This window comes from Lepisosteus platostomus, chromosome 2, assembly GCF_059453375.1.
Source record: "Lepisosteus platostomus isolate fLepPlt1 chromosome 2, fLepPlt1.hap1, whole genome shotgun sequence".
In the NCBI taxonomy this organism is placed as follows: Eukaryota; Metazoa; Chordata; class Actinopteri; order Semionotiformes; family Lepisosteidae; genus Lepisosteus; species Lepisosteus platostomus.
In genome coordinates this window covers 79,689,432-79,703,923 of record NC_142612.1, presented here as the reverse complement: position 1 = coordinate 79,703,923, position 14,492 = coordinate 79,689,432, and the positions used below count along the sequence as shown (strand labels likewise).

Below are 14,492 nucleotides of genomic sequence, written 5' to 3'. Positions count from 1 at the left end.
GCTTGTGTGTTTGTGGTAAAGCAGAAGGCTGCTTGAAAGTCTACCTCAGCTAATACTTTTGGAACACATGTTGTAGCATTTTTGTCTCTTTTTCATATGAAATTATCACTGATGCAAATAGTCTTCTATGAGCAGGTTTCAAAGCTTTTTAAAATAAAAAGCTGTTAACATAAGTAGAAATAGAAATGTTATCTAATCTTTGTTTTCTTTTTGAAAAATTGTAAAACTTTTGCAAATCTATTATTATTTGTATTAGGACATACAGTACAAAGCAAAAAGGTTGGCTTTTTTTAAGGGAAAAATAATCACTTGCTGTAAAGGCAGAGGTGTTTTTTGTGTGAAGATTGACCCATTAGTGAGAATGTAATTTATTTTTGCATGTACACTACATATAATAATAAAACAATTTTATTTATGAGCACTTTACAACAAAGCTCAAAGCATATCACACACCTTTTGAAAGGTCCACAAGATTAATAAAGAAAAAAACATGTCCAAACAGGAGGATGAATATGAAATGATGTTTGTGGCAATTTATTTGTCACAGCTGATGAATATGTGGCAAAGTGCTATAAAAACTGTTTTCGATGTTGTTGTTTTTTAAAGAAACATTTATTTATTGCTTGGCCTCTCCTTTTTAAATTTAATATAGTGCAGCATTTTCATTAACCAAATTTAAATTGATTAAAACTTTATTCTGCCCTCTAGCTAAATCACTTTTCTGTTTAAGCCATTATTTATTAAACCTGGTGCTCTTACCTTAGGAAGTGTGCTAGAACCCAGAACTACTTGGATTCAAGGTGAATGGCAGAAAGTTTAAGCGCAATGTAACAACACGGTATGGAAGACGGAGATGTACTGGCTCTGCCACTGTCTGTAGAGAACTATGTGAGCATTATGTGGGCAGGTTGATGCATTATGAGTCTGAACTTAATAGAGGCATTGAAGTACAGTAGCAGCTTCCCAAGGTGCATGTAAGCATAGGAAACAGCCAGGTCTCAGCTCCGTTCCTTGTCTGCACATCCTGCACATTTCTCTATATTTTTTACCAAGTGAATCAATTGAGATCCAATTCTCTTTTACAATTATGACTGGGAGACCTGTTTATGCAGCAAGGCATTTACTGGGAGGCTGGGAGTCCCACTTCCGTTCTGGAGTTCTGTTTCCATAGAGTTTCCTGACAGATCAATCCCAAATTTAAACAGTGAGCTCTCACACCATGTACATTTTCTCTTCATTCATTTCATTCATTGAATGCATGATGCTTGATGAGTTTTAGAATTGTGAGTTTTGATGACTTACAGTAGTATCTGCTTTGAACATCAGTGTTAGGGGAACTTTATAAAAACTGAACATTTAACAGAGGAAAAACTCATAAATTCTTCTAGAATAAAATTTTATGTTTATTTTAAAGACAAGAACATAGGCGTAGCAATGTAAAAGGATTAATCATTTATCCCCCAAAAACAAAAATGTGAGTTAAATAATTGCATTTTCAAAACACAGCCAATACTTTTGAATTTCTTTAAGACTATGGAAAGTTAATTATTGAACATCTTTGTTGATATTTCTTCTTTAATTCTTTCTGTCTTACGGGCATGTGCAGTGTGATTTTCTGTCTCTCCATCACCACCACAATGACAACAATAATAATATTAACAACAAAAACAACAACAACAAAAAAACGCCCAATTACTAACCGCTTTATCCAAAACAGGGACACAGAGGAACTGCAGCCTGTCCCACCAAGCAGCAGGACGCCAGTCCATCACAGACAAACACAGACACACACGCTCACACACTGATTTTCCCAGAAGGACTGTGGGAGGAAACCAGAACACACAGAGGAGACCCACACAAACATGAGGAGAACATACAAACTCCACGCAGAAAGCACCCCAGGAATTGAACCCAGGGCACCAGTGCCGAGAGGCAGTGATGCTCCCAACTACTGTATAATTCCACACTACTTCAGATGTGCTGCTTGTTGCCTTCTCATTGACTGCTTCACATACTGTACTGTACACAGACAGCAATGGTCACATATTAATGGTCTTAAATTACATTTGCAGATGCATTAGAACCCAGAGTACATTAGCTGAGCATGAAAAAAGCATAATTAAAATGGTTAATAACCCCTACTTAGGGGTTGAAGACAACACTTGGAAATTGTATAATTGTCACTGTTAACAGCTACTTTATTATGTACATTATTTAGACAGTCATCTGCAACACCTAGGACAGTACACAGTTAAAGCACATTGCTGTGTACTCCCTTTGCGAATATAGTGCTTGGCTGATTATTCTACATTTTGTCCTCTATAGCCCAATACTTTTTAGCTTTTAGTGAAAATCGGGTTCATGAAGCCTGTTAAGAGAGGGAAACAAATGCAAGAGCTGTCAGAAGCTATCCCTGTGTACACTTGGTATATCTATTGAGATGCTGTTCACTGAGAATTTAGATGGTGCTGAAAATGTCTGTTGTCAAAACTATAATGAAAATTAATAGAAAATTTTCCTCTCTTTGTCACCGTCTCTGTTTCCTCAGTCTCTGAAATATGATACAGTACCGACCAGCCTTTGTCACAGATATTGATGCATAGCTGTCTCGTCCGAAGCCTTAATCTTCTCTCCTGACCTCTGAATCAAAAGCAGAGAGGTCAACTATCCAGCGCAAGTCTCAATAAACTCTTGATGCAGTTTCTTTGTTATTTAAAATGATCAGTTGACCAGGAAGCAGTTTTGATGTACAGTACAAATCAGTTACAGGTCGTGCCTTTTTGTCCTGACAGCGAGGAAGATTGTAATTCTCCATATCGGGACTCAGACAGCTTACCAGACAGTGCACAATGTGATTGGCTACCTGAAGGGAGGCATCAACCCTGGTAAGAAATCAGAGATTAATAAAAATTACCTTTCAGGCAGCAGAACAAACTATGTGTGTCTGAAACAAGTGCAATTTTTAGACTTATTGATTGTGAATATTACTTTGATATTAATGTAGCTCACATACCACAAAATAACTGTTCACAACTACAGCCAAAGGCAATATAGAGCATATGACTCAGCTCTGCATTGCAATACTTTCTGCACCTTGTATTGCTTCAGTTATTGTATTATGTCAAATTACTGTGTTAACTGTTCTACTTGTGCTTTCAAACTTATGATTTTTTTCACAGCTCATTGGGCATCTGAATTGTACTGTAAGTCACCTTGGACAAAGGTGCCAACTATGTTAATTAATTGTTATGTTCATGATCTGTCACAGTTATCTTCTCAACTTGGCATCAGGAAAAGGAAGATATTGTTTTGTGCTTTTGGCAGGGGCGTAATCCTTTTAGGAATAACTGTAATACACCTACTGTACTTATGGCCTGTGCTCCATATCACTTTTGCAAAATGCTACATCCTACAATACACTTTACAATGTGCGGGCTTCCACACCTGGAAGACAGCAGGCTGGGTTCTGGTTCTGGCCCGAGCTGGCTGTGTGGGGGCACTAGTGAGCCCCTCAGTACCAGGCCTGCGCATCTGCACAGTGTTGCATCTCAATATTTACTGTACGTTGAACGACGTTTATTGTGCATTTTTAAAAAGGTAGAAACCAGTTCCTTACTTTGGCAACGTGTAAAATATCACCTGGAGAGCACTTCTGCGATACTTTTCAATTTCTTTCTGTTTTTTATACTGGAAGAATGAAGAGGTGGGGGATGACTTTAACGCTATGGTTATGGTTGTATGGAAGCTCTTGGTTGGTAATTTCCCCCCTGCAGTCTGCAGTTTCTCCACCCGCGAATTCACGTGCTCTCGTGTATCGAGGCTCCTAGAACATTCTCAAGGGCCCAGAGCTTCTCAGGCTGTCCCAGTGAGGCGCACTGTACTGCGTTTATTTTCTGCCGTGTCCTTTTGTAATGTGGCATATCTGTGTGCACTTCAGTGGGGTATTACAGTAGGTGTGCCACGGTACAGTATGTGTGTGGTACTGGAGAGCTCCTTTCCAGTGCTCCTGTGTTGTGTTATCCCCTGCGCCTTCAGGAGCGCTCCCCCTGAGCAGAGCGCTGACGGCTCCCCCTGTCTGTTGGCAGATCGCTATGTCCTGGTCGGCAGCCGCCACCGCAGCTGGGCCGGTGTAAGCGCAGCGGGAGCGGACAGTGGCTCGGCCATCATCACCGAGGTCGTCGCCTCCCTGACCGCGCAGATCAGACAAGGTTGGCAGCCAGACCGTACCACTGTTTTCTGTTCGTGGGGAGGATCAGCATTCGGCAATATTGGCTCCTTTGAATGGGGAGAGGTAAATTTAAGAACATAAGAACATAAGAAAGGTTACAAATGAGAGGAGGCCGTGTGGCCCGTCTAGCCTGTTTGGTCGTTAGTAGCGAATTCATCCAAGGATCTCATTTAGCTGTTCTACACTCCCACAAGCCTTTGGGTAAAGATGTGCCTCAATGTTCTCAGTTTTAAAAGCTCTTCCGCTTAGTCTCTACCTACAGTATGCCCTCTGGTTCATGTGTCACCGTTCTTATTCAGCCCCGTCTGATTTTACGTTCCCCCCCCCAGCAAATTCTGGACTTTGCTGGTGAGGTTCTGCTGTGATTCAGACACATTCCCCTGCCTTGCGCTAAGAGGGTGTCAGGCATTGGCACATCTCTCATTTCTATTTTCAGCCCTGGTTCCTGTCTCCAACACCACTGAGACACTGGATAGCCAGGATCTCGCTGGTGAAGAGAACGTTAAACAGCAACAGATATTTTTACATGCACCCTATTCATTTTTTAAAATAATTGTTACTTCAGTGTCCACCGTCCAGGAGGACATGCGTGTCTTTTTTATACTTAGATGACATGCGCTACATCCAGGGAGCTCTGATAGGTCCTGTTGTATGACAACATTTCAAAGGCATGTTAAACTAAAAAACATACAGTAAGTGTTCAAGGGTGCCAAGCAAGTCCAGACTTGTCCACTTAAATCAATAGAGAGTGAACTAAATCTAGAGTGATCCCTACAGTTCTGTATCAAGTTCGCAGGACAGTAACCAGTACTGGAAGAAGAGCAGTTAGAAATACTGTTCACCAAGCAGGACATACTTTGTATGTGTGCTTTACTGGTATTTTCAATCAGTATGAATTAATATGTAAGGATGCGTTTTGCTTTTAGACACTTAAAAATGTCTAAGAGAGCAATAAACGACCTGTGCATATGACAGCTGGTGTTTCCTGTGTCGTGTTCTGCAGGAGCTGAGGCAGGTGCTACTGAGCAATGCTGTGGCCTACGTGAGTCTTCACCATCCGGTCAGAGGGAAGGGACCGCTCCACGCCATCGCCTCGCCTTCTCTGCAGCAGCTGGCGGCAGACATCACTCACAAGGTACTCGCTAACCTCCTCCGGGGGAACGATTGCCCCGCGCTCTGGAGTGCAGTGTGTTCGCCATGATCGATTAGAGAGCTTCCACTCAGCTAAAAATGTAACATAGTGTACTGTACAGTACGTAGCAGTACCTGCTCCTGTGTTTGCACAGGTCTGATTTCTTTCCAGTTTCTGTCTGTTTGTTTTTTTCTCAGCAGATCTTTAAATGCCTTGTTGTTAAAATTTCATTATGTGACAGACACCGGACAACCTACAGTAATGAACGCTGAGAATTTTTCATCTGTGTGTAAAATGAAGCCTCACACTGCTTCTGTGCCAGTTGGCAGTTCAGACAGTGCAGGCCAAAACAGAGGCATCTCTCAGTCGCTCAGTTAGGTTGATTTTCGGTCTCTGCATCGGTGCATTGGATACATTATTTTAATGCTGTGCCCCAGTAGGTTTCTAAACGTGCTCTAGGACATGAGATCACAGTTATGGTGGTTTTGACAGTTGCCAACAGTAATCCTTCGAGACTGGGGTGTCCCAATAGCTTGGATTGCCACTGCTGAAACAAACTGTTCGAACTGAAGGTCCCTCGTGACAGTTCAACCACTTTTCAACCCAATTTCAGTGACAGCTAGACTCCATAACTGAACTTTATGTCACTGGAGTGCTGAAAAGGTTAACTTATTTAAATGTTGTCAATTTTTCTGTTCTTCATGAGCTCACGTTAATACAAGCAATGTGCATAGCACGGCAGGTCAGAGGTCACATGCAAATAATGGAATGCTCTATAATTTCCTCCAAAGCAATAACCCTTTTAATTAACCTAAATGCCAGTCCACCTGTGACATTTTGTAGTAATAAAATGAGTTCTCTTCTGTATTGCTAGCATGAACTAAATCTCTTTGCGAGAAGAAAAGATTAATTATTACCCATAAGATTAATGCTGGATAATGTTTTTTTTTCTTTTTTTTTAAATTTGTGAATAACGTGGTTTGTATTTTTACATGTTCTGGTGGGATACATGACATACATATAAACACAACAGCTGATAAACTCAAAACTCCCCCCACCCCAGCACACTGATGAGTTACGTGTCTACTACACTCCAAAGCTCTTTTATCTTTATGGGTACCACTGGGTCTTTTGCTTCTCTACACATAAAAACAATCTTGACTTAATCTATTAAGCTGTTCAACTACATAAAGGAGATCTATGAACAAAATCTAGAGGATGCATTAGCTGTTGAAGATCAGATATGGATATCCTTACTGTGGATCCAGAGCTGAAGTTCTCCATAAATACAATACGGGTCTAAATTATTTTTTATCAAAGCTCAGTCATGTTAATTGTTGGTTACCTTGACAAACTGTTATTCTTTTTAAAGGTTGTCAATGGAAAAAAATGACTGTCAGTTAAATGTGTTTCTCAGAGCAGCCTGATTTAAACAATAATATTTTGAAAACACTACAAGCATAGCAATGTGAGAACTGCATGTATAAGCTCTGTGTGTGCTTACCCTTTTGACTGACAAGCTCTCATTAGCGCTCTTGAATTGAAGGGCAAATCTGTTATATTAATGAAAGACAAACCACGCAAGCTGATATTCAGTTGCTGGCAAGCAGTTATTTTTGTTGGCTGAGAGACTCATGCTCTGAGGTGGTTTTGCTTGTCTTTGTGTGACGGGGTGTGTTGGTGGGCACTAGTGGGGTGTAGCTGGGTTCACTAGAGAAGTGTTTTATTTGCCTGATGAATTTTAATCTCTATACCTGATATCACTTGAGTTGCTTATTTACTAAGCTACATCACTTTCCCCACGGACTGCTTCTAGTTTTTTATTTATTTAGTTTGAGTGTGATAGTCCTTCCTCATTGAAAGTGTTTGAGTTGGTAATGTATTGAAAATTTGTCTCACTATATAGTATTAAGGAATAATTCTAAAGACCCTCTTTTTAATGTTTTTAAAAATAAATAAAGGGTTAAATTTGCTTGGGATAAAAACCCTGGGACCTCCCATTTTCCAATGGTGGATTAATTAAAAATTCACACTTGGAAAACAGGAGCAATGACTGACTGGCATAGAAGATTAGATACAATTAGATTACTTTTGAGCCGATTACAGACCATCAATTTTATAATACTCTAATCATCTAATCAAATCTATTTAGCAACTGGATTTTTCAGTATTATTGAGAAAGGTTTTTGATGAAAATCACTTAAAAATGTCAGCTTTCATTTCTAAAGTATGGCAACACCAAAACCAAAATGATGCATTTATAGGACAGATGTGTGGTAAGAATTAAGCTTCTCACATCTCATGCTTTAAGAGAAGTGACCACCTTTATTGAAGTGGTTTCAGGGGAATGCCTGGGGTGCCAGAAGACCCTTTTAGTTTTTCTACCAATATGATAAACTTCATCTCTCTTTTGTCTCTTTTTATCATACCGCACTCCCTTTATTTTAAACTTTTTTTATTAATGCAATACTTCTTAACCTTGCCGAATGCCTATCAATTTTAAAGCTTTCCAGAGTATAAGAATATCCACAGATGTGTTGAAGAGTTGAGTTAGTGCTAGTGTCTGGGTAGTCTGTATAAGGTCTGTTTAAGTGCTGTGGTTGCACCTAGCGTGAGTTTTAGGCATCCCATTACGCCTAGACTGTTTTTAATCGGTGACTATGTCACTCCTCATAATCTTCCCCCACAATTTCTAACCCTCTTTAAATTTGCTGTGACCTGCATTAGTGCTGTTTGCCCTACCAGAGCTCTATGATCTAAGGAGAGTGTAGCTGTTCTTATTACCATGATGCTTCAGTGAATTTCAATATAAACAGAGGAACCATGTCTCTGCCTGTAGCTAGACTTTCAATAAAGACCGTAGAGCATATGCAGTATATTCAGGAACATTGGTGGTTAAAGTAGATACCAAGAAAAGGTAGCAATTGTATTTCTGAAACACAGCTTGTTCAGTACAACTTAATGCCCAAAGTATTTGTTATAATTAATATATAAAGGCTGATACTGAAAGCAGATGTTTTCTATATTATACTTAATGCTTGTGCAGGTTTTCAGTAATAATGAACACAATTGCCTATAATTGTCTTATACTGTAGGTGAAATGCATTCTAAAGCTTTACCAGCTTTTTAGATTTTATGTTTATACATCTTTGCAAGAATACCAATCAGCTTTGGGATATAAAGTGTCACCAAAGATTAATGTAATGTTAATATGCTCGGTTTTCTGTTTTTAAAACCTCCTTGATATTTTTATGCAGTCTGACCCTGTCTATTTTATTATTTGTAGTGGAGCTGCATCTTCAAAAAAAAAATTTATTAGTTTCAACAACAGTGCATCTTTATTAGGACACCCCCATAAAGGTTCCCACGTTTACTGGAATTCATTTTGTAGTGTACAGCGAAATTGCCTCCGTTAGTTATATACTCTTAGTGCTCATTTCTCCACGCCCCCACCCCAGGCCATAAATAAGCAAGCACACAGGTCCTTGTGTTTCTCTGTGGCCAGCTGCCCACTCCACAGTAAGTGAATTAGATGGGCAGTTTGCCCGAGCTTCACCCCTAGTGGAAAATCAGCAGTATTGCATGATGCTGCTCCTCTAAACCACAGTCTGTCCAACCAGCCTCCCGTCTCAGCTACAGTTTAAACTGGTAAAAAATAACAACAGCGGGGCGCTATTCTTTCTCTCTGCCGCGCTCTTTGGGGGAAACTCCCAGCGCCGCATCGGGAAGGAAGAGAGCGGACCCCGCTGCCTGAGCCTGGGACAATCAAGAGCACACCCAGGGCGAGACTGGGCACAGGCCACAGAGGGACTCGGCACGTCAGCGCAGCTTCGCTGGAACTTCTAATCTTGAAGGTGCTGCCCCGGTTCGACACAGAGGGTCCCGCCCCGTGTTCAGGTGCAGGGCCGCTGTGTCTGAATCTGGGCTGGGGGCTCTGCCGTGGGTCCCCAGAGCGCCAGCTCCGCTGCCCCACCGTTAGACTTCTCGGCCTGCATCGCGCATCCTGAAGCCGGAGAGCTTGTATTGGATCTCTGCAATTATGTAATTTGTCTTTGGACTATCACTTTGAAAAGCACCAGGTACACTCAACAGTCTTAGTATTCTGAGGTACTTTAACCATATAATAAATCATGTTTGTGAGGTGCTGGTAATATTTTCCACTTATCTTACTTTGCAGCTGTCTTCAAAGCTGAAATGCCACTGTGTTGATATGCTTCGAATGGGTGCTTTGGAACCAATTATAATAAAACAGACACTTCTTTGGGGATTACAGGGTCTAGCGTACAAAATAAATTGAAAGAGTTTTCATAATTTAATTGGGTATTGTTGTAGCAGTGCATGTGATTCATTCTGTTTTAAACATCAGAGATGTTTTAATACTGTATAGTACAATGAATTTTAAATTCGTGGTACATTACATTTTTCATTTTATTATTACTAATAAAAATATTTTGCGTGTTCATTGTGGTTATAAAAATGTTGAGTAAACGCTCATCATCCTGTTAGTTAATGTAGTAAAACTTTATATCCGGGGTTCTGTCATGTAGTGTGACTACAGTCCTCGATTTAATGGTCTAATAATTCAAAAATTTCAAATAAACACACAACAATCCTCTTTTAATGGAAAAGTGAGCTCTTCATGTGAACTAATTTAATGTATTCACTTTGGGAATAGCAAAATGGCTTTATCCGTGGACACTAAATTACAGTAGCTTTCCGTTTCGGAATCAGGCTGGTAGACCCTAACCCACTTTAAAATCTGTCTTTTTTCACTGTGTTCTGACCAGCATAACATTGCTGGCTTATGGCACATCCGTTTAATTCCAAAATGTGGGACTGAGCCCCCCCACCCCGAAATTATTGAGCCCAGGTGGCAGGAACCCTTGCAGGTGCAGTATAAGGGAATTAAATTAGTAGATTTCCATATCTCAACCCCCCGCCTGCCCCCCTAAATGAATGTGTTATTAGTTAAGAGGAGCTTTACTGAAATGCATGCACGGCGCTTTATTGCATCATTGCTGTCCTTGCTTTCTCAGACAGTGGGATGGGGCAGGATTGTGGGAGACTGGTTACAGCCCTGGACCCCTGCAGGTGTGCCAGGATGAGCCCCTGAGCAGGGTCCTTCCCTCTTACTGCTACAGGACAGTGGTTTCCCAGGTCCTCATTGCTCTCAGTTCAAAATAAAGACAATGCTCTGCAAGGTCACTGCACTAAATATACCGTAGTGCTCGGCCTTCTTGCATATGTGAAAAAAACGTTATAAATACATGCACATTTATTAAAGTTCTTAGTCCATAGCTAAATTCTATATTCTAATACTACACTACACACAATTCAAGTGTGCTGAGTTTCGTCATTTAAATTGTGTAGTTTGTTTAAGCTTTTTTCAGCTACTGTAACTTCATGCTAGTAAAATCTGACACCAAGCGATGTCTACAGAAAGAGATTTACATTTTTAATCTGTAAATGTCTCCTAAAAAGATTTTGCATAAATAACTTGTGATCCAGGTCATAATGTTCTGTTCTGGACTGTCTATTTAACATGATCACATGATGACAAATGTCTGTTGGTTGCAAATATGGATTCTCTCCATCTGGTATTAAGATTGTGACCACTGACCTACATAAAACTTGACAACCTGATTGTATTTCTGTACAAAAGCCATTAAAGAAACAATGTAGCATGTAATCTGCTGAGAAGAAAGTCAATTCTAAATCAAAAGTGATACAGTAGACAATCAGTCAAAATGCCTTTGTCATAGAGAAGCTCAGCTTTTCAGAATTAGTTCGGAAATGCTTTACAGATCCGAGGAAGAAAGCCTTTGTATGGACACTAGCAGGTTCAATCTCAGTATTGAATGGAGGCTGCCGTGATTGTGTGCTGGCGTAATTCCACAGAGATGTTGATCATTTACAGTATGTAGCTGTTTGGTGGATTGAAAAAATGACCATTTGTTGTTTTTAAACATAAATTCCTAGCCGGGTAAAACATAAATAGAATGGTTTTGATTAACGTGATGCAAACTGAATAATGGCCATGAAAATGAATTTGCTCAGAATCAAACGGTAGCATAGAATGATAAAACATCTAATATTTTGATAAGCATGTTAAACAATGCAGCTGTCCACCAAGCTATATTAGTAAATGTTAATTATGTTTTTTTAATAAGGGAGACACACTCATTATCCATTGAGTGATATCCCTCTGAGATAAAACTGTGTGAACAAAACATCTTTCTGTCATTTTTTACCCTGATTGAAATGGGCAGTCATAGAAGCCAACACATTACATTATAGACTCATTTTTACATTTTAACTGAGACAGACAGTACCTCACTGCTGGACTGTGGTGTCATAAAGCTTTGGAGACATTCTTAAAATGTGAGGCTGTGATCCCAGCTAAACTGCACAACCGTAGCAGCACATGATGTGCTAGGAAATTGTTTTTTGCTTTCAGCTGGTATTCATTTCAGATTCTTCCATATACAATTTTCTGATTAGAAATTACCAGTGGGGAAGCAAGCTTAGTTAAACTGCTCAAACAAGAAATTAGTTTACATCAAAAGCTTTTTATTCTATATTGGACTAGAAATAATGCGTTGTAATGTTTTTAATATTTTTCCAATTCTACAAGACTTTGTGTTCTTTGTTTTACAAGACAAGAAACTAACACTGATACAAATGTCAAAAGAACACGTTTTTTTTTCTTAAAAGTTTCTCTGAGTAAATATCTGTATTTATCATTATAAAGCAAGTAAAATTCCTTTTCTTAGAGTGAATTTATTCATCCTGAACTTGAAATTTACTACTGTCACATGACGTGACTCATGAAATAATAATAATAATAAAATATGCATTGACATTTTAGCAAAATACACAAAAATACATTTAAGACTTTAAACAGCTTTTATCAATTTGTATGGCACAAATGGTGTGTTGTTCACTTTACAAGTAAACGTTATGGACAGCATAATGGAAACAGAGAAGTGTTTATCTGTGCTCCTAATATACCACTGTATTTCTTCTTTGAGGGATTAAAAAAATATATATATATTTTCATTGTGAAGCAACTTTGAAGTTTGCAGACTAATTTTGTTTTGCATTGAACAAGATGCACATAATCTGCATTTTAAGCTGGAGCAGTAGCTGGCTCACTCACGCCTGACAGTCATTTGTGTAAGTTTGTGATAAACGCTTTGTAGGAAGCAGTTCTGTTCATGTTTTCCAGGAAAGCTGCACAATCGAGAATGAAAGCACAGCATTGCAGAATGAAGTCTTATATCACCTTTGAGATCAATAGGAGTATTACAGTTTTACAGCTTGGAAATCTATATAAAGGGAAGTGCAGTATGTAGAAACTGTTTTAAATACATTTTCAAGGAGCAACAGAAGTGATTTCTCATTTCTCATATTATAATTTATTGTGCAGAATTATTTTAGAACTGCCTCATTTTAAGATATACAACATATTACTTCCCTCAAATTAATCCTTCAAATAGGAGGCAAGCCTTTTAAATGATGGCCATTACAGTACAATTATACTGACCTAAAAACCAGTATGATGTACTGTACAAAATATGCAAGCCCGAAAATATATTTTCAAATATGAAATGGTGTTTGCAAGCTGTCGCCGTAAGAACTTCATTTTTTGGAGCCCGCAAATTTCGTCTTTAATAGCACAGGAATTACACATTTCCTGGAGCTGTTTTTAAATACTGGTGTGTTTTACATGTCATACAGACAGAGAAGAGCTGAAGCGCTTAGGGGAGAGTACACACACTGGCGCTGTCTTTAGGGTGATGAAACAGGAGGTTCCTGTGCAGCCTGTCTGGCAGTCTTCTTTATTAAGCTTTAAGATTATGCTGTCAGCCATGTCAAACATGGTAGCAAAACAAAGTGAGGGGTGGTATTATTGCAGGGATGTGGTAAAATTATCTACCACTCTCCAGTCAATAGATTTCTTTTGCGTTCATCATGTGGCGCTGTATTAGGTAATCAGGATTCATTAGCAGGAACAGCCTGGCGACTGGGAGAGACAACAGCAACGTCCCTGTCAAATCTGTTTTGTCCTGTCCTTCACACTGCTGGTCCTCCGGCCTCTGACAGTTAAAGGAAATGTACAGTTAAAGCGTTTCAGTGCATTCTGGGTTTTTTATGCTTCAGTATCTGGGAAGATTATATGCCCTTTTGTGCACTAAACTGAAGAAATCAGATTAAATTTGCACCAGATTTTTTGCACTGTATCTTTTTGTTTTGTTTAGTTTTTTTTTTTTTTTTTTTGGGGGGGGGGTGAAATTTAATGTGAAAACATTTCCAGTATTTTTTTTATTAAAAGCCAGTGTCCGTGTACTGTGGTGTTCTTACCTCCTGCATTACTATGCCAAAGCCTTACCGTAGTTATGTGTGCTTTGTATCCTGCTGTGTCATAGAAATGTGTCCACATGAGTGCACTACAATGTACCCTGACTTCACCATCGTACTGTATATCATAGTACACTTTGAAGAGATGCATCTAACTGGAACACGACACATTTTCCTGGGATGTGAATATTGCAGCATCTCTGAGTCCAGGGTCCCTCCTGTGGTGTGTGGGTGCTGCAGTGCTGTACAGCACATGTGGACAGCCGTGCTGATGGCAGCTACAGTAAATCTGCTTCTCTTTTCACAATGTAAAACAGGAATTCTGTGTCCATGATTTTCCATATCTGAGTGCTATATCTCAGGGGGTTTTCATTCTTGGAAAGCCAACAGAAACTAAACACCATTAACTTGCTTTTACCTGTATATATTGTATTTGGTTTCCTTTTACTGCAGGTTAAGTTTTTAGTTTAAGTTCTTTCAATGAACTGCAAGGCAGTTTCTTATAATATAGGGGGTTTTGCCTTTGAAGTCCCTCATTTTGACTCTAGCAGCCTTGATGCACTGCCTCAGTTCTCCTATTTGAAGAGATGTCTGTACACACAGGTCTGTAGTTTTTGAGTTTGGATTTCTGCAAGATTATACTGTATAGTATACAGTATATCAACATGTGTTTTGGAGGGCAATAACAGTCTGTCGAAACAAATATCAGACTGCTACTGCAGTGTTAGATACTGTTTGTCCTTGGGCTACCCAGCTCTGAGCTTCAGGAGC

General features: G+C 39.4%; 1 protein-coding gene across 9 annotated transcripts in view; it reads left to right on the top strand.

Annotated features, from left to right (window-relative positions):
• Nucleotides 1-14,492, top strand: part of naaladl2 (N-acetylated alpha-linked acidic dipeptidase like 2) — a 298,711-nt gene that overhangs the window by 205,762 nt on the left and 78,457 nt on the right. For all 9 annotated transcript variants that reach the window (XR_015930769.1, XM_088621717.1, XM_088621741.1 and 6 more), the window contains 3 exons: nt 2,793-2,885; nt 4,086-4,291; nt 5,232-5,363. Coding sequence is in view for 8 of the 9 variants with exons in the window: in XM_088621717.1 (XP_088477843.1) it covers nt 2,793-2,885; nt 4,086-4,291; nt 5,232-5,363 (431 nt within the window). In the remaining variant the exon portion in view is untranslated. The remainder of the gene's footprint in view (nt 1-2,792; nt 2,886-4,085; nt 4,292-5,231; nt 5,364-14,492) is intronic.